Consider the following 19,545-nt stretch of genomic DNA (forward strand, 5'->3'; position numbering starts at 1 on the left):
TTGCTTAGATTTTAGAACTGCAGATCTAAAAGCAAAAGAGAAGATTCTTCACGTGATCGTCTTTGCTCACAATAAAGCGCAAAAATGTAACGCTTGTTCAACGGGAAAATCACGTTTGAGCTCAATTTCCTTTACATAACTTGTACTCTGGGGTATTCGTCTTGCACATCTGTCAACAGTCTGCTGAGGCGTGTTCGATCGCTGACTCATCCCACACCCCGGCGGAAAATGCGTCAAGCATCATCACACGTCAAGCGAATTAAATATTGCGTAGGATGGCCGAGGATCTTCGTTTTATAAACAGCTTCTCACAGTAGATGGATCACATTGACTGCACAACGATTGAATGTTACGTTGAAGCAAACATCTCAAAGAAAACGAAGAATAATTCCAACATTGTGCAATGAAGGGTCTCCTGGTTACAATCGCTGCCGTAGCAGCTTTTGCTTCGCTTTTTAACTACGCCTTTGGCGCACCCATACCTGCTTCGGTTGTAAACGTGCTCAACGGGAGCCCAGAGGAGAATAAATTGGTGAGTGAAATTGAATTTAACTATGGTGTACTTCTGAATTTTTGTACTGCTACCGCTCACGTGCTTCTGACCTCAACTTCGCGACCTCTGTACGAAAATAGAACTGGGATGGCATAGCCCAGTTGATATGGCGTTACATTCCCTTAGTGAACTACCTTTGCCATTTTCAAATCTCTTGAGGGGACATTATATCACACAATATCTCTACAGTTGTTCTTTGGAAGACAAAACTAAATCGGTGTACTCATTTCGTAGAACTATTGCTACACAAGTTTCTCAAAAGGTTTCGCTGTTTCCTCAACCGGTAGTTAGACGACACCATATCATTATGCTTAAAACCAAAGACTTTTCATGTTATTTATAAGCCTGAAAATTTGTTAAGGTTTAGGAGATTGAAGAGAAGAACTGTGGGACACATCGATTCTCTGAATTTGAAATATGACATTACTCCCCCAACCCTACCCCCCTCCTCAATCCACGCTTCTTCAACACTTTTCCGTTGCATTGAATGTTTCTTGATGCGGTTTCATTTACTTTCTTAATGCGGTTTCGTTTACTTTTCCTTTCACTACATTTCTTTGATGAAGGGGGTTTTCCAGTGAGCTTTTCATCCATATCCAAATTGTGACATAATGTTATCTCCTCTTAAACGAACGTTTTGCTATCGTTATGAGGTAAACCATGCATGACCTTAATAGTATGTGATGATTGATGAATTGATCCAAACAGGAAAACTGCGGTTCAAAGGTTTATCAAACTCTGTTTTCTCTTGTAATTTGCAGGCTGTTCAATTTCTGAAGCGATATGAGTATCTGAACACAACGACACGAAAAAACGATTCTTCAGCGTATGCTGGTGCACTCTCTAAAGCAGTGCGCGATGTTCAAAGAATGGGTGACCTTCCTGTCACCGGACAACTCAACAAAGAAACGTTAGCACTAATGAATACACGTAGATGTGGCAGCTTGGATCCCTATAGAAAGCTGAACGAAACTAATGATTCCTTCGGTCAACCCAAAATCGGAAGGTACTATCTTCAAGGTACCAGATGGAGGAAGAAGGTGTGTAGTTGATTTATATCAGAAATGTTATGGATCCTTTTCTTTTAATCTCACATATTGGATATTTCCGAGATTGTTATTTTTGGCGAGATTGTTAGTAAAGTCAGTAAGAGCTCAAAGTAACACTTTACTCACCTTAGCGAAGCAGTGACGGCTATATATTCGCAAGAGGTTTACTTCATTTGAGGAAGTGTGAAAAAAAAATTAAAAAAGAAAGAAATGAGACCTAGGTGACTATTTGGTTGTTGGGATATATCAACAAAGTTGAAGTGGTAAATTGGCCACCGTAACGATTACAAAAGCTGACGTTTCGAGCGTTAGCCCTTCGTCGGAGCGAATGGTTGTTGGAGGCGAATATTTGGTTGTTCAGGGTCATTTGTCAATATTTCAGAACAATGGAGGTCAATTTTCCAAGTGATTATCAGATATTTCTTTTATGGTCATTCCTGAGAATAAATTGTTACAGCAAGAGCAATTTCAGATTGAAGATCGAAAGCACTGAACCTAAGATTGCTTTGGTTTTGCTTTACGCTTTATGATTGGTCAAGAAAAGTTGCTCCACTTTCCTATCCAATCAGATACAAAACTGAAACCAATCGTGACTTGCTCACCGCGTTTTCCCGCGCTTTTGATCTTATTGGCCGTTTTTGATCACTTAGGTTTTAATACTAAATCAAAGAAAAGCATTTATAAACCAAAAGTGACCCAGTATTTTCTTATTCTATAACAGCATTTGACGTACCGCTTTAAAGCGTCTACACTAGATCTTTCCCAATATGCCCAAAGAGATATTATTCGAAGAATGATCAACAAATGGGACGAAGTGAGCACACTGACCATTACTGAAGCGGACCCTGCAGTTCCTGATGATGACGTCGACATTTTGATTAGCTTTGTTAGACGTTACCATAACGACCCTTACCCATTTGACGGTCAAGGAGGAACGCTGGCTCACGCTTTTTATCCACACAACAATAAAGGTTGGTTTCTACGCCAACAAAAACAATAACTTGCAGTTAAATCGGACTCGCTTCGCGGTCTTCCAATTTTGTTAATCACTCCTATAATTACAGACCGAATTGGACTCCACTCGGTCTTATACCATTATTTATTATCCTTCATCATCGTGACCAATACCAATGCCATCATTATTACTCTTATTACTTTTGTTATCTCTATCATTATCATCTGATTTGACTAAAAAACACTGCTCCTTTTTTAGGCTTGTCTGGTGACGCTCATTTTGATGACGATGAGAGGTACACCACAGGGACACCAGACGGCATCAACTTGGACTGGGTGGCGCTTCACGAGTTTGGACACAGTTTGGGTTTGGAGCATTCCAATGTGCGTGAAGCCGTTATGTACCCGTGGTACAAGGGTTATTTCCCGAACATCGAGCTTACTCGGGATGATATCCTGGGAATTCAGCAGATTTACGGAAGTAAGTATTTTCGTATGATTTTATTACCTCCTGAAGTTTTCATTTTTGACGCATAAATTCAGGCAGCGACCCATGTCTTGTTTGCATTCAATGGAGTTATTCTGCACGGAGAAGAAAAAGAAGAAGTGTGGTAGAAGAAAAATGTAATCGTTAAAAAAAAATTATTTCTAAAACGGATGTTGTGAAAAAAGAAAAAGGAACTTCAAGAAAGGGGATACAGCTAGACAGTCTATGAGGATTCTCGATTGCAAATGGCTCAAACTTTACGTTTTACGCTCTCAGCTTTCGTGTATAAGATATTTTCGCCATCAATCAAAAACTATGAATCCCTATCATTAAAATGGAAAGTTGAGTGCACTTTGTAGCAGTCCGGGCTAAAATAATTAACCACTCATTTACTTTCTCTGTCTCGATAGGACCGCCCAAGCCCAAACCTAAGCCTTCAACCACTGTCAAGCCCACAAACAAAGAAACTCAACCTCATCCCTCCACCAAACCAACCCCATCACCAACCCCATCACCAACCCCATCACCAACCCCATCACCAACTCCATCCCCAACCCCAACAGATCCAGACACATCAGAGCCCGATGTGTGCTCGGTAACAAAGTATGATGCTGTTGTCGCCGAACATGACGCCCGAGGCGCTAAATTGACGCATTTTTTCAGTGGAGACTATTTCTGGACACATACAGGAAGTCGTCTGGTTAAGCCAACCAAAGCTCAGAAAGTAAGAGCCGTCTGGCCTGAAGTGCAAACCCCAGTGGACGCTGTTCATCGCGAAAAAACATCCGAACACCTCGTTTTCTTTAAAGGAAACAAGTGAGTTATGTCTAATGATTTTATCATGTTTGCGATGGTGAAGTTTCTATTGCGTTAACACACAAGACACTGACAAGATTTATCAGAACTTCATCATAACTATAATCAGCATAGAGGGCAAGACCAGTGACACTAAAGAAAAGTTTTGAGGATTAGCGGTCAGATAATGGGATTGAAGAAGTAAAGGAAACTCCTTCAATAAATCATCGATGCAGAAAATTGATTTGGTCATTGTCTGGGCCACTCCCTTCAGACGACATTCGGCCAATAGACGTAGTTTCAACTATGATGATCTGGCGTGAATTTTTCAGCTTCTCCTACCATGATAATTTATGTTTTGTTTGTTCTCTCATAGATTTTGGAAGTACAACAAGAAAAGACAGCTGCAGTCTACTGGCAATGTTAACCAATACTTTAATTCTCGTGAACCCGTAAACCCGGACGCAATGTTTGTTTTGATACAGAACGGAAAGACATACGTCTTCAAAGGCTCACAATACTGGAGATTCAACGTAGCTAGAAACAAGTTCGACAGAGGATATCCACGAAACATCCGACCGGCCTGGGGTACCAATTTCCCTATTGACATTGACGCAGCAGTTACTTGGCCGGGAAATAGCAGAAGCTATGTCTTTAAAGGAGAACAATATTGGCGGCTAAATAAATGGAATGTTGAAGCTAAATACCCACAAAATATCGCTGAAAAGTGGATGAAGTGTAATACGAACGTAGGAGGCTTGAGTGTAGGATCCATTGAAGAGGATCCTTAAGTTGACCTGACCACTCCCTCAAGAAGGACGACACTAATGAATATTGGATCAGGAAAAACACTTTGTAATACTATAATGTCAATAAAACGTTATTCAGAGAATTCCTTCAAATATAAAAGTGGCTCAATTTGAATGTTATTTTTAAGTTTTATTATTATTTTTTTTTCTTGGAGGACAGTGACATAGGAATAAACTGTCATTCCATGAATAGAAAACAGAACTCTTGGTAAAGATCAAAATCTTAGTCACAATTTTTACTAAAAAAAAATTAGCAATACTTTATTCAGTAAGATATCAAATCGAAGGAATATGTATTTATTTTGTATCATTTGTCTTACTTGTGTAAAATATTTCAATAGGAACGTATCTCAAATAAATTATTTTGGTTTTTCATATTTCAATTTTTACTTGCGTTGTTGGTTTGTGAAAAAATGCAACAGCAGATCAAAAAAACTTGCCAGGCGCCTTGAATCTCGACCAGAAAAGCAAAGCGAATTGATGAGATAAAGGCGGATCTAAGGGAGAGGGGACTGTGAGAGTATTTGGTACTATTCTCCCTCAAGGCTTAGAGAGGCTTTCCCTGTCACAGCTTCTGACAAAAAGGACAATCGTCTCAAACTCCCTTGAAACTTGGTTTGCAAGATGTAAAAAAGTCCCCGAACATGATCCCCTTCAGCGCATTGCCTCTCCAGTTAGATGAAACTGTTAAGCGCACACGAAACTACCCGTAACTCGAGCGAATAAAAACGTTCACGCGCTGCTCGTAGAAAGGAGAGAGGCTTGGGACAAGTCACGTATGACCCAAGGCTACATATTTTTTCGCCTGCATGTTACACCTTTTTAGGCCAGAAAGATTTCGTTCAAGGGGCTGGGTAGATCAGCTTTCCAAGTCTCAAGCCTATGGAAATCCTTTCCTGTTTGCTATCATATATCCACGAAGGCCAAAATACGAAATTTCCCTCTGGGTATCGCCCCAGCTTGTCTATGTAGTGTTTAAAAGGTTATCCACACTGCAAAGTATTCATGGGTCAAATGATCACTCTCATTCCCCTGATTCAGCTGTATTTGATAATCAAGATAATATACTTCTGTACAATACTCGTAATCAGTTATTTTACTTTCACTTAGGAGAGTAGATTTACGGCACGACTGAGCAAGAGGAAGTTCCTTATGGTGGTAACGCTTTGTGACGCTTTATAAAAGCGTTACACCACGGAGACCACTGACTTGATCAGCACCTTCTTATTAATTTTCATCATGTTTCTAATCACAACAAAGTTTCTGTCAGGTGATGAAAGGGCCATACCCAGAAATAGATCCATACTCGACGGGCTGCCAATAGTTCATTTGCGTCAACGCTGGCGTATGTCGAAAAACAGACGTAGTTTATAGTATAATTTGCTGTTTCGAACAATATCAGCAGACTCATACATCTTTAAACTTCAACATATCTTGTGAGGCCCACCCAAACATGCGAAGTCAACGTGCTAAGCAGTTGTTGATGTTAATAGCTTGCTTTCTGAGCTTTGTATACAGTGTTCCTATCGTGAGCAGGAAGGACTTGAAGAAGGTAAGAAAGAACAAGCATTTTATCTGCACAAAGAACTCGAGATTATCTATTGAACAAATTCAGTGCCTATTCTTTGTCTTGATTGTTGTGTTTAACGGAGAATGTTTTAAGATGAGAAAAATAGCTAACGAATGGGACAACACGAGATTTCAAGGTGGGGGAGAATTAGGAACTTCGTGGGTGGGTAGGTGCACGATCAGATCTCCAAATTTGGACCTAACATTGTAAGAAATTTGCATGTCCATTTGAAATGTCTTAATAACCCCTTTTATTTATCAGCTTTCATTCGTTTTCGTTTTAAGCTGACTCCACATTCGTGAATCTCCGCCTGGGAGTCTGTCTCCTAACCCCCCCCCCCCCCGATTTTGAATTTATCATCATTTGATATATTAGCTGTTGAGCTGGTTGGCTTGTCAAACACTTAAGGGTTTACCTCAATTGATTGGAAACGATCTAATAAAAGCCCATACCATAAGGAGGTGAGTATTCAGTGCCAGTAGAAGCTTATTCTGTCATTTTAGACCGAGGAAGATGCCAGTTGAAGGTGCGCCTCGGCATAGAATGATAATGAATTTATAATCCAGTGTATCGTTTATATTTACATATGTGGTATCAATTACATCACATCTGCTACGGACCTCCAGACTTTACGTTAGATGTAAAAAGGTGTTTTTTTTTTCCTCTCAGAGGATGATGATTTGATAACCAAAGTTTGGTGTTCATTTCCATATCTGTCGGCAGGCCTGCGTCAGTCAAGACATTACTGCAGAACTCGCATAATTTAACATGAACGCAACATTCACGCACTGATGACTATTAGAAAGGAATTTCTCGTTTTTTCTCTCTTTCCTGAAGGGAAAAGAGAATTTTTCCGATGATTTCGGCTTGATTTAAGATAATTTCTTTATCACAACGTTTCAGTTAGGGCAAAATCGTGATCAGGTCTCAGAAAGTACGTATAACGAACGCGCGATCTGGCAACTGTTTGGGTTCATTAGGAAATATGAACACTCGTTTGCTGACGTTTAACTCGTCAACTGGGTGATGAAAGAGAGTTGACATCAATCGTAATCAGTCAGGCTTCCACTCAAATTACGTTTCATTTAAAAACTGTCGATGGAATTTACATGTATTACATCTAAATACAGCTCTTATACAACATACCACGGAAATCGAACGGAAAGTTTTTTTAAGTAACACAGTTCCCCATTTGAACGAAAATGGCGCCGAATCGACAGATCAGACCATAGAAGTACCACAGCTGGGCGGATTTCCTACAACTTCATGCTATCCACTACATGTGTCTTTAATATTGTTTTGAGTTGACGGAATCAACAGATGGTAGCTGTGACAATCCTTATTCCCAAAAACGCATCATGAATCCAAAGATTTACTGTTACTCTTCCACTTAGCATTTTCCCAAATTTCCATTAGAATGTATCATTTTCCCGAAGTCACTGCGCGACTGCAAACAACACGCGTGCGATATAGGCGTAATCGATCTCTTAATCTCGCGTATCTCGAGTGTCACGCGCGTGGCGAGAGTAGGCCTATGTTGTAGCCTTTTTCCCACCAGATAAATGGCAAGGGTGAAGAAAACGGAATATGATTCATGGGAAACAGGTTAAATTGACGTTTAAAACTTTTTCATTTTCAGACATCCAAATTTCTAGTTCAGTTTGGCTACGTCAACATTTCAAACCCAGCGGACACAGCTGGCGCTGGTGACCAAAATTCACCTGCGTTTAAAAAGGCGATCAGAAGACTTCAGTGGTTTGGTGGTATTCCTGTGACGGGAATTCTTGACAGGAAAACACTCGAGTTAATCAGCACATCAAGGTGCGGAATGAGAGATCCAGCTCCTCATTCCTCGAGAGGGATTGGAGAGTTCAGGCTACAGGGAACTTATTGGAAGAAGAGGGTAGGTCTTTTGTACTTGCAGAGGGAGATAACACTTCAAGACAGAACAAAAGCTGAGCAAATACCATGAGTCTGAAAAAATGGTCTCAACAATTCATTTGTAAAGATGATTCGGTTAGTGACCCCGGCGGTGGAAGTGGGGGGCGGGGAGTGGGGCAGGGGGGAGAGGTGGGGAATTTCTCCTTACATGTACAATATCAATACAATATCAAGCAGACAGGTGAAGAGAATCAAGAAAAAAAAAAACAGGCAATTGTCAGTTTATCCAACACTAAATTCTCCAAACTAACATCATAAGAACTGTAGGGCAGACAGTGAGGAGAATTGCTAATGAGATCTTGGGAGTAAAAGGTTTAATAGATGCTTCCAAGTTATAAGCGATAACGGTAAAGTAAAAAAGAAAGGTTATGGCCAAAAACACCAGAACGGGAATTTGGGCCGAGAAACACCATAACTTTTTCTCTCTCTTGGCGAAACAAAAAAAAACATCACACCTTCACTCTTTAATGTTGGTCGAAAATTACAATGACTACCATATGCATAACAATAAGGTTTGAATGGGATGACGGCTTTTACGAACAACGGTTGAAAGTTTGGCCAAGTTATCATTACGGCGAAAGGTTTCACATGTATCCACCACTGTTGCCGCCAGAATTTTGTTTTTCATGGTTAACTTTTTTTTATGACTAACGGTTGATAAAAATTTTTTTTTATTTTTCGCCTGATGATTAATTTTTTTTTGGCCGTTTTATGGCTAACGGTTACCCCATCGAGACCATTTAACAACTGCGTAATCAAGACGTTTGTATAGTTTAAATGTTAGAAAGTACTGACACACTTATTCTTTGTTTGTTCCCCAGGATCTAACTTATAAGATCGTTAGCTACACCAGTGACATCCAACCTCGGAATAAACAGCAGCAAATCTTTCGAGAGGCTCTGAGAAAGTGGGAAGCAGTTTCAGATTTACGTATACGTCAGGTGTACAGTGGTGATGCAGATATCCCCATCAGCTTTGTTATTGGCGATCACAAAGACGGCTATCCATTTGATGGACCAGGGGGGACACTAGCTCATGCGTTCTACCCCCATACTAACGAAGGTGGGTCGTTGCGTCAAAAAGGATAAGGATGCTAACATTGGGTATTTCTTCCCTCAGACACCAATGATGTGTTTTTCTTATTAGCTTGCATTTGGAACCGGAGACCTTCAATCATTGAAACAGAATGTAAGTAAAATGCCAGTTTAATTTCCGGCTAATCTGGGCTTCCCACAAAAGAAAAGTTTGGGTTAAAATGACTTCACCAGAAAGGAGGGCTTGACTTGTCGGTGTGTATCTACTCTCTCCACTTATTGGTATGTTGATTGATCCTTTCGCTGTCCTTTATATTCTTTACCCGTATCCATTTTATACCGCTGGCTCTCGGATATGATTTTGAGAGCGACCGAGTGCCTTGCCTAAGAATTAAATGCAAATCGCCATCCTCGGCTAGGTGAGCTAACTCGTACCAAGTGAAAAGTAAAATTCTAATTGCAGTGAAGTGAAATGAATAGGAATGGATTGTTGTTTCAATTTTGAGAAAGTAAGTAAGCTCATTAGCGAACTGAGCAGTCCACCATTAAATCTATGGTTTCATTTAAATTTTCTCTTTATTATCAATGGTATACAAAAGTATCATTTTAATTAAAACATTTTCCCTCTGCTCGGTAAAATCAAAAGCGCTCTTCCATTTCTCGCAGGATTATCCGGCGACGCTCATTTTGATGACAGTGAAAGATTCACCACAGGGACATCTGACGGCATTAACCTGGACTGGGTAGCGATTCACGAGTTTGGACACAGTTTAGGTCTGGAACATTCCAATGTGCAAGAATCCATCATGTATCCTTGGTACAAAGGGTTCGTCGCAGATGTTAAATTAACCAATGATGACATACAAGGAATTCAAGCTTTGTATCCAAGTAAGAAAGCATGTTAAGAAACATGCATGTTATTTAATAATGTGCGTTTCCAGGAATAATCTTAAGCGACCTTTAATGAACGGTTGAGAGTAGTTAAAGAAAATTCCAAATTGACCACAACGGCTTATGAGAACAAGTCAGTTATCACAGGTAGTCAGTGAAGTCTCAAAGAACGGACCAAGAAGCTGTTTAAGGCGCATTGAAATGGAAATGTTTGTTGTGATTAGTTTCATTTTGGATTTTATTGGTCTGAGAAGGTGGCGCAAATTTTCTGGACCAATCAGAGCGCAGCTAAGCGAAATCAAAGCTAACCAAAACTTCTTTCGACACCCGATTGAAAAGTGATTTCTTCCAACGTTAGGTTGGATCAAGAATACGAACCAGGTGTCCCATTAGGATCAAAGCTTCGCGATTTTGGCCACTAGTGGCCGTATTGCGATTTTCGCCACTAGTAGCCGTTTTGCGATCTTCGCCATTAGTGGTCGTTTCGCGATTTTGACTCCTACACTCGTGACAGGACGAGCAACATTTTTCTCTATGAAGACATTCGTTTTGATTTTTCAAAAACATTTTAGAGCCAACAACACCACCAACCTCGAGGACCACAACCGAAGCCACCACTACCCGGCGCCCGCGAGTAACTCTTCGCCCTCGTCCCGTTACTCCTAGTCCCACCCCGCCAGATCTTTGCGATAGATCCGTCCATTATGACGCAGTCTCTTTAGATCCCAGACGGATGAAGTCGTACTTCTTTGTGGGAAATTGGTTTTGGGTCGTGAACAGGAGACTGAGCAGGGGGGATCCATACGCTGTCAAATCTTTCTGGAAGAAGGTGAAGACCCCCGTGGATGCCGCATACCGCAACAAACGGGGAAACATCGTGTTCTTTAAAGGAACTGAGTAAGATGGCGCTTTTAATGTATTTTAAGAACAAACGTTGGGTATAATAATAATAAGAATAATAATAGTAGTTTATTCAACTCTCTTGCAGTAACTTACTGCATTAACGAGTTATGATAGAATGAAAACTTAATAAGAACGACTATGTACATTTCTGTATACATTAAGTACAAGTTATATACACTACACGGAACATACATCACATTTGTTAAAAATACTTAAAAGTTAAAAAGTCTTCGTTTGGCTTGAGTATGGTTTCTAAAAACGCGATTGATATTATGGCAACAATCAGTGTCGTCTGTCTGCTACTCAGTTTTTCAAGTAAAAAAGTAGCCATGCAAACCAAGCATGACAGTGAAATAGTTAGTTACTGGACGCTTTCTTGTTGTCAAATTGAATGCTAAATTTCCCAAATTTAAACGTGCAGGAGTTTTACCACTAATCTTCATACTCAAGTTGAGTCTGTTCGTTATAGTGATATAGATAAGTATAAGGTTCCTCGGCGCCTATCGACCCACAATGCTTCGCGCGGCCTATCCCTCTTTTCGTGATAGGAAGTGATTTGAAGCACCCATTTCCTCCTCTTGGATTGGATACTAGTCTATCACAATCTATCCCCCTCCCCCACCCATCCAAATATTTCAATGGCTTTCCCTAACAGATTGCTGTTACCCATTTAAACTTCTGAGTGAAGAGAGCCCTTATAAAAGTAAAGTGCCCTGTTCAAGAGCATAGCACAATGCCGCGGTCCGAACGCGGCCCTCGTGGAGTTCACCGCGCAAACCATTAGACCAACGCGTACCCCACTCACGAGTTTGAGCCAACATTTTTGGAATTTTTACAGGTTTTGGGAATACGACTCAAGAAGAATATTAAAATCTTCTGGTACCATAACAAGATACGGACTTCCCTTGAGTCTGGCAAACATGAACGCAGTTTTCATTTGGGAAAAAAACCAGGTCACCTACTTCTTCAAAGGAACACAATATTGGCGTTACAACGAAAGGATCCGACGCACAGTCCGAGGGCCTTCAAGGAATCCGTATCCCAGAAAGATCCGAAGCGCTTGGAAATTCCCTGATCATATTGACACTGCAGTAACGTGGCTCAACGGAAGATCCTATGTGTTCCTGGGGAGTCAGTACCTTAAGCTAAGAAAGAGGAGTCTTGTCCTGGACGGAGGCCTGAGGAACACAGCTCGTAGGTGGATGAAGTGCAGCTCCAGTGTTGGAGCATTGGGATTCAAATCCCCAAGCGATCTGTGAATGTCATCGCTTAACATTATCTCGCATTTTACATATTTCTTTCTATTCTTTGATATTTTCAGTCTGTCAGTTGAAAAAAGGTTGATATTCGTATGCCGTTTTTTATTGTAATCGTGTCCGTAACAAAATGCTCGAATATGAGTTACTCTTGACAGCCCCTATTCGTGGCTTACACGACTGTTTCAAGTCCAGACTGTCCAATTAAACGCACTTGTAATCAGACAAGCAGCAGCCAATAAAGATGAAGAACTTTGAGCCATCAGCCAATCAAACTCAACTACTTAGCCAAACATAATGAAGTCCAGTGACTATTATTCAATATCAATATGAAGGGCCTGTGCTCCCGCATTAAGTGTTTTCATTCCTGAGTGTCTTCATTTCGTTACTGACACGATTATTGGTAATCGAACTTTACGTCATGCAAGTCGGGGGGTAAACGTGGTCGTGACTTCAAATTAGCCTCGCCTACGCGTTCAACCAGTTTGAAAGCAGTTACCGGCCCGATTACTCCCTGAATTGTACTCCACTCAGTCAAATTACCATCACTAATTGCCAGGGATTTATTTGGTCCTATTTTGTCTCTATAGGGAATCCTTGGAATCCGCTTCATTTGATCGATAAATTGCAGCCTTGACGATATACTGAGACATACCACAACTCTTGATACTAAGGAAGCTGAGTGTTTCCACACCTTCCTCTCCCCCTCCCTTCTCCCCCTCCCCTCTCCCCCTCCCCTCTCCCCTCCCCTCTCCCCCTTCCCTCTCCCCCTCCCCTCTCCCCCTCTTTCATTCAATCTTCTGCCTTTGAACTGAGTAGATCTTTGCCCTTTCCATCTTGCTAAGCGATCGAGCTTGCGAATAACCCAACTATGCAGGAATATGTAGATTTTTAAGGGGCCAATCATTAAGTGGAGATGCAATAATATACGTAAGCCTTGCGAATGATTTGTAGCTTGTTTTCACAGTCTGTGGCGGCTAGGGGACTTAGGGAAAAATCGGACCATGAAGTTGAGAAAAAGCAGGGAGAAACCAGCGACTCAGGCTAGTCCCAGATCTCCCACGGTTAAGGGAGTCCATGATATTCGATGCGTTTTTACACAATAGACTGCGCAACTTTAACTCAATGCTTGCTTTTAAAAAGGGAGAAAAATTCAAATCACAGCTTTCAAGTGGAGGATTAAAAAGGATCTTGATCAAGAAGATTTGAGAATCACCCAAGTACGTGTAGTTATACTGGTCGTAGCATCGATGTTGCTATTTTAAAAGGATAAAAAATGATTCTCATTGTTTTTCTGGTTAATACTGTAGTTCTATAAATATAGAACTGATAAACCATGAGACAGCACTAAGATTTGCCAAAAAAATGACCTGAAGTGTTGATTACGTCATAGACACCAATGTACTCCGACAAAGGGCTAACATCCGCGGCTTCATGACGAGCTTTGCTCAAGAAAAAAATTCTCAGCAGGCATCGTAAACTGATGCCTATGTTTGGGGAAGAAGGCGTTGGGTGGATGTCATCACATTAATTACACCACAATGTAATTATACAGATTAGCGCCCACGAATCCACGAGAGATACGCGATTGCGTGCGAGTTAACGCGGGGTCATCTGTTGGCGATGAAAATCAAAATCATGAAATGAAATGAAGTTTGTTGTGCGCGTAATGGTCATAAAATACTACGTTTTCTCTGTTTCTGCCTGTTTCCTTATAACGACATTTTTAATCACGTAGTCTTTCAAAGATCCTTCCTTTTCACAGAAGAGGCAATACCGGCGAGGCGCCGTATTCGAAAAGCCTCTCTTTCGATTATTTAGGTATGATTCTTTCGCTTGGTTTGTCATAAAACAGTAACAAAAGATATCGCAATTTTCATGTGCCGTACGACCTGGATAACAACCGTATCGAATTTCCAGTATTGCGTCACTTGGTGGATCGATCAGTGTTCACGCTTCGCGATCGTAGTACACGATGTTATTGTTTTGGTACAAAACCTGTGGTGGTCGCACGACTTGGCCTCGTATCCTGGTTAAATTCTTACCAATATTATAATATTAAACCTCGACGAGATTTTTCATGTCGAAAAGTCGAAAAGCATCATGTTTTCGATTTCGAAACCATTCGAAATGAAGTCATAGAGGCAGTCGGATTTTCGACGTGCGGCTTTCCACCGGCTAACTTAACCACGCAGAGTCTTTGCAGGATTACAAGTGCCACACTTGACCCTTGCAAGCATTGGTATCTACTTTTGAAAGAGGTATGTGACGTTCCTTTGCGTAAATATTTCATATGCGATGTATTTAAGATATTTCCCGACGAAATCCAAAGTGTGGCGACACGGGAACTTCAGCCGGCCAACTCATCGTTCGGAGTAGTGGGGTTAGCCAGGATTGCCGACCTCGTTCACGTTGTGTTCACGTTCGGTCTAATAGCTGGTCTATCTTCTTCGTAATAAACAATCCCCAACGAACTTATTAAATCTGCGGGATTTATGACTATCGTAAATCTGGTGAACTCCGCCACGCTATAGACTTTGAGCCCGAAGGCGCGAAAAATTTATCTTTTGGCGCCAAACTCAGTCACGACTCCGAAGAGCTCGCTTCCTAACTTACCGAAAGATCAACTAGAGTAAATTCCCTTGGAGTGGAACTGAAGAAGCTTCGAACACAGATTTCTCATCTCGAATCAGCATGGAGTCAATTTTACAGACCCTTTTTTCCACCTCAATGTTCGTACCTTGTCGTGGTGAGGTGGCTTGAGTGCCTCAATGACCAATTGCAATACAATGCCTTTAAAGAATTCAGCTTCAGTTGGTGGGCTGTATTTTCTGCAAGGTAGAGGCCAGACTAACACGGACTTTGTCATTGTAGTTATTGTTATGATTATTATAATTATCATTATTATTAATGATTTTGTTATTGTTATCATTATCTTTATGATTGTGATTGAATCATTTTCAAAATGAAATAGGCTGCTCAATGAGGATGGCATGCTGAGGCAAGTAGATTTTCATTTATTTACCCCCCTCCCCCCAAGTAGAAATTCAAGTGTTTCTGATAGTTTTTCTCTTCAATAGATTGTTAGAATGCAGAAGATTTTCTAAGACACATTGTTCAGAGGGCTTGTCTTAAGTAGTTGTTTTCTGATTCAAAACCACCTGCCTAGTTCTGTTTCTCTTGGGTAGTTAGTTCATGGACTGTTGTTATCTGATGGTAGAACTAACAGGTGGATCTGTTTCTCTTGGGTAGTCAGTCCATTATGGGCTGTTGTTATCTGATGGCAGAACCACCAATCTGTTCTGTTTCTCTTGGGTAGTCAGTCTATGAACTGTTGTTATCTGATGGCAGAACCAGTCCCTATTTTTTTCAGCTCTATGCTGTCAGTCTTTTATGGACAGTTATTTTTATCTGATGGCAGTTTTAGCTTGCTCTTTTTGTTTTGAAAAGTGTGTTGCTTATGCTGTTTGTCACGTATCATCTGTTATTAGTCAGAGGCACTTTGGTCAATCAATGCTATCATTGTCTTCATTATTATTATAATTGTTAATTTAGCTGCTACTCTTCTCTCTTTGCCACAGGGCCCACTACAGACAGCACTAGCTTAATGAAGTCCCAAAACCTTTCACAATGAGCCAACTCAAGAATTGCAGTCCTGAACAGTTTTTGGGGTTTTCCAGGCTTTTCTTGAGATTATTTTGTCTCAGTTTCAATTACTTGGATACTCATTCAGCTAGACTAACAATAACACCATTTTGTTCATAGATAAACATTGAAATAATCATAATAGTAATATAAATGATAATAATAATGATTTGTTATTGTTATCATTATCATTATCTTTATGATTGTGATCATCATTTTCAAATTGAAATAGGCTGCTCAGTGAGGATGGCATGCTGAGGCAGGTAGATTTTCATTTAATTCCTCCCCCCTCCCCCCAAATAGAAATTCAAGTGTTTCTGATAGTTTGTCTCTTCAATAGATTGTTAGAATGCAGAAGATTTTCTCAGACACATTGTACAGAGGTCTTAAATAGTTGTTTTCTGATTCAAAACCACCTGCCTAGTTCTGTTTCTCTTGGGTAGTTAGTCCATGGACTGTTGTTATCTGATGGCAGAACTAACAGGTGGATCTGTTTCTCTTGGGTAGTCAGTCCATTATGGGCTGTTGTTATCTGATGGCAGAACCACCGATCTGTTCTGTTTCTCTTGGGTGGTCAGTCTATGGACTGTTGTTATCTGATGGCAGAACTAGTCCCTATCTTTTTTTCAGCTCTATGCTGTCAGTCTTTTATGGACAGTTATTTTTATCTGATGGCAGTTTTAGCTTGCTCTTTTTGTTTTGAAAAGTGTGTTGCTTATGCTGTTTGTCACGTATCATCTGTTATTGGTCATAGGGTGACTTTGGTCAATCAATGCTATCATTGTCCTTAGTATTATTATTATTAATTCAGCTGCTACTCTTCTCTCTTTGACACAGGGCCCACTACAGACAGCACTAGCTTAATGAAGTCCCAAAACCTTTCACAATGAGCCAACTCAAGAATTGCAGTCCTGAACAGTTTTTGGGGTTTTTCTGTCTTTTCTTACTTTGTTTTTGCCCCCAGTTTCAATCACTTGGATACTCATTCTGCTAGACTAACAATAACACTATTTTGTTCATAGATAAACATTGAAATAATCATAATAGTAATATGAATGATAATAATAATGATTAGATTAATGGAAATAATCATAGGAATTATAACCATCAGGATAATGAACATTATTTCTCTAACTATTGCAAATATTTTTATCATTATTATTATTATCATTATTATCATTATTATTGTTATCATTGTTATTATTATTATCATTATTATCATTATTATTGTTATCAATGTTATTATTATTTCCATCATGAATTATTAGAGATGCTTGGAAAAAAATGATCTATAGTTCCCTCCAACTCATTATTCTTTCAGTTAAGTGAATTAAGACTTTGTGAACAGTTACTGCTTTATTCCGTCATTCCTGATGACCATAGAAATGGTGAAAGTCCACAGATATTATCCCTCTAAGAGTTTCTCCAGGTGTTTTTTTTTCCTCTGAATTTGGTTACAACAGAATGAAGGGCATCAGAGTATAGTGCGCCCAGCTAGACATGAATTGCATTAATATTACAGGGTCATTTTGCTGTAGTCAGGGTTTAATCTTAGCCTTCTACAGACAAGTTTGTTCCTCTAAATGCAAAACACATTTTATCGTTTTTTAAAACAAACTTACAAAAACTGCCAAGAAACAGCTACTAAATTTATGGAAACATGACGAACAAGTCAACTAGACTGTGTACTACACATCATTGAAATCAAAATATCACTTTAGGAACATACAATCGCAAGGTCAGTTTCCCATTTTTAGTGCCTGAGAAAAGATCAGGCCACCAGATTACTTCAAATTCTCTGGTTGCTCGTCCATCTCAATTTCCAACAACCATTTTAGTGTTACTGGGTGAGAATCGTGCTTGATTTCTTGCCCCATGCTCTTTAATTGGCCGCCTGTAAAGCTTGTGGAGAGTTTAACAGCTACTACTTGCAGCAACCTCCATATTCCCCCGATAGCTTTTCTTAACTCTAATGGTACAGAACTTTGATGACTCAGACCAGAAATAACATCATTCACTCTACCATCCCTGTAATAAAAAACTTTGGATTTTTCTCTCCATACCGGGGGGCCGCAAATGTATTTTTACCCTCGCACGTTTATAAAAGCATTCGGCATGCCTGCTAACAAAGCTTGGATGTATGTTTCAGGAACTTAGTATCGTTCAACTCGACACCATTTGCCTGAAACCAAAATAATAATTACGAAAGTTAAGAGACTATTTACTTCTGGAGTGTAATGTACTAAATGATTTGCCCTTTCAAACATAAACCTGAGTTATCAGGTTTTGTCAATCACAAAATTACACGCCGGGTTATTAGTATTCCTTGGGGACCTTCCTATATTATCATAAATATCTAAGACAAGCAGGTCACTTAGCTAGGTAATCTATGTTAAAAACCGCGCTGTACAGCACTTAGAATTATTTTCCTCAATCATTTTTCTCACACTGCAACTTTGCGTACTACGCAATTATTACTACGCAGTCATATCTGGTGTCCAATTGGGAGAAGAGCTTATTATTTTTGTTTTAGAGGTGAATTGCGATTTCTTGTATGTCCCCTATTTCGTCGAAGAAAAGCTCGAACAAATACTGAAAGTAATGAGTAAGTCACTATGAACAACTAGTGCAAAGTGACAGCACTATCGAGCCAAACTGAGAATTGTTCTTTAATGATTTTTAACATGAACCATCAATTCTTACTATTTTTAATTTCTGCGTTTTAATAGACTTTGACATGTTCTTGAGAAGATATTAAATCGGTTAGCGCAGTTGTTCCCTTCTAAATTATTTTGGTGGAAGCGCCTCAGAAGACACTGGTTTAACTAAAACCATGTAGGGCGACGTTACATTTTGACTGCACAACCCGCAATTAAATTTAATTTTAACAGCTATTCGAGTGTGTGAAGAACGGAAAAGAGCAAAATTACATACCATCGGCCTTTCGATGCACGGACGAATTAAAACTTTTTACAATTCCACTTATCCATTGCTTGTAACTGATAGACCTTGTCCTTATTCTTGCGGAAGGCCGTACGATCTGTTGTCCATTGTAGAACTTGGCAAACTTAGCGCACTCTGCCTCGAGCGCAACAATGTGATCTTTCGATTCTCTATCTCACTAGCGGAGTTGTTGTGTTGAACATGGACGAATAATACATCGCAGCGTGTCTGGTAGATAGCTAGAGATGCCATGCATGTTTGGGATAAGCGCTGAATATGAACGAGCGTTAAAGCCGCCACTGAAAAGGCACAATCAACCGTTTTCCATTGTAAGGATCAGGTCTTTCACACAGCTGTCAGAATTAAAGAGAGGAAGAACGTCGATCTCGCTCAACTAAGTAGCGAAGTACACCACGAGCGGCGACGATGATCAAACACCTGGAAGATCACGGTGGTGTCCCTCTACTCTTTGGTATCATAACCAAGAGCGAGCCCTTTCGAATTGTCACGAAGTTTTACGGTTTATGAAACAAAGGCCCCGCTCTACACAAAGCCTTAAAGAATGAAACACTAGAAAAGCTTACTTAGCTTGGAATTATAAAAATTTCCTTTCTCAAAAATCGAAGATAATTTCATGGTTTCCGTAACTTCGTATTTTTCCAAATTTCCTCTTTCACATGTTATGCTGTTTTGCATTTTCTTCAACGTATAATTT

The 19,545-nt window shown here is 40.0% G+C and overlaps 2 protein-coding genes and 1 long non-coding RNA gene across 3 annotated transcripts; 2 read left to right on the top strand and 1 right to left on the bottom strand.

The window, feature by feature from the left end:
• Positions 1 to 309: 309 nt before the first annotated feature.
• Positions 310 to 5,030, top strand: LOC111324983 (stromelysin-1). Its single transcript, XM_022928662.2, has 6 exons — positions 310 to 532; positions 1,315 to 1,593; positions 2,324 to 2,573; positions 2,816 to 3,037; positions 3,454 to 3,859; positions 4,215 to 5,030. The coding sequence occupies exons 1-6, from the start codon at positions 404 to 406 to the stop codon at positions 4,627 to 4,629; spliced, it is 1,701 nt and encodes a 566-aa protein (XP_022784397.1). The 5' UTR covers positions 310 to 403; the 3' UTR covers positions 4,630 to 5,030.
• Positions 5,031 to 5,935: 905 nt separating this feature from the next.
• LOC111324945 (stromelysin-1) lies at positions 5,936 to 12,613 on the top strand. Its single transcript, XM_022928607.2, has 6 exons — positions 5,936 to 6,199; positions 7,857 to 8,120; positions 8,980 to 9,220; positions 9,859 to 10,080; positions 10,656 to 10,980; positions 11,825 to 12,613. Exons 1-6 carry the CDS (start codon positions 6,101 to 6,103, stop codon positions 12,243 to 12,245), a joined length of 1,572 nt encoding a protein of 523 aa, XP_022784342.2. The 5' UTR covers positions 5,936 to 6,100; the 3' UTR covers positions 12,246 to 12,613.
• Positions 12,614 to 17,467: 4,854 nt separating this feature from the next.
• LOC148729520 (uncharacterized) lies at positions 17,468 to 19,047 on the bottom strand. The gene is made up of 2 exons (XR_016002194.1): positions 18,822 to 19,047; positions 17,468 to 18,069 (listed from the first exon to the last, which is right to left on the bottom strand). It is a non-coding gene; the product is annotated as an uncharacterized LOC148729520 (long non-coding RNA).
• Positions 19,048 to 19,545: the final 498 nt, after the last annotated feature.

This window comes from Stylophora pistillata, chromosome 6, assembly GCF_964205215.1.
Source record: "Stylophora pistillata chromosome 6, jaStyPist1.2, whole genome shotgun sequence".
NCBI lineage: Eukaryota > Metazoa > Cnidaria > Anthozoa > Scleractinia > Pocilloporidae > Stylophora > Stylophora pistillata.

Coding starts and splice junctions, on each gene's coding strand:
- LOC111324983 (XM_022928662.2), top strand. CDS start 404: ATGAAGGGTCTCCTGGTTACAATCGCTGCCGTAGCAGCTTTTGCTTCG. Junction 2,574..2,815: donor TTATCCACACAACAATAAAG/GTTGGTTTCTAC, acceptor CTCCTTTTTTAG/GCTTGTCTGGTGACGCTCAT. Junction 3,038..3,453: donor AATTCAGCAGATTTACGGAA/GTAAGTATTTTC, acceptor CTGTCTCGATAG/GACCGCCCAAGCCCAAACCT.
- LOC111324945 (XM_022928607.2), top strand. CDS start 6,101: ATGCGAAGTCAACGTGCTAAGCAGTTGTTGATGTTAATAGCTTGCTTT. Junction 6,200..7,856: donor GCAGGAAGGACTTGAAGAAG/GTAAGAAAGAAC, acceptor TTTCATTTTCAG/ACATCCAAATTTCTAGTTCA. Junction 9,221..9,858: donor CTACCCCCATACTAACGAAG/GTGGGTCGTTGC, acceptor CATTTCTCGCAG/GATTATCCGGCGACGCTCAT.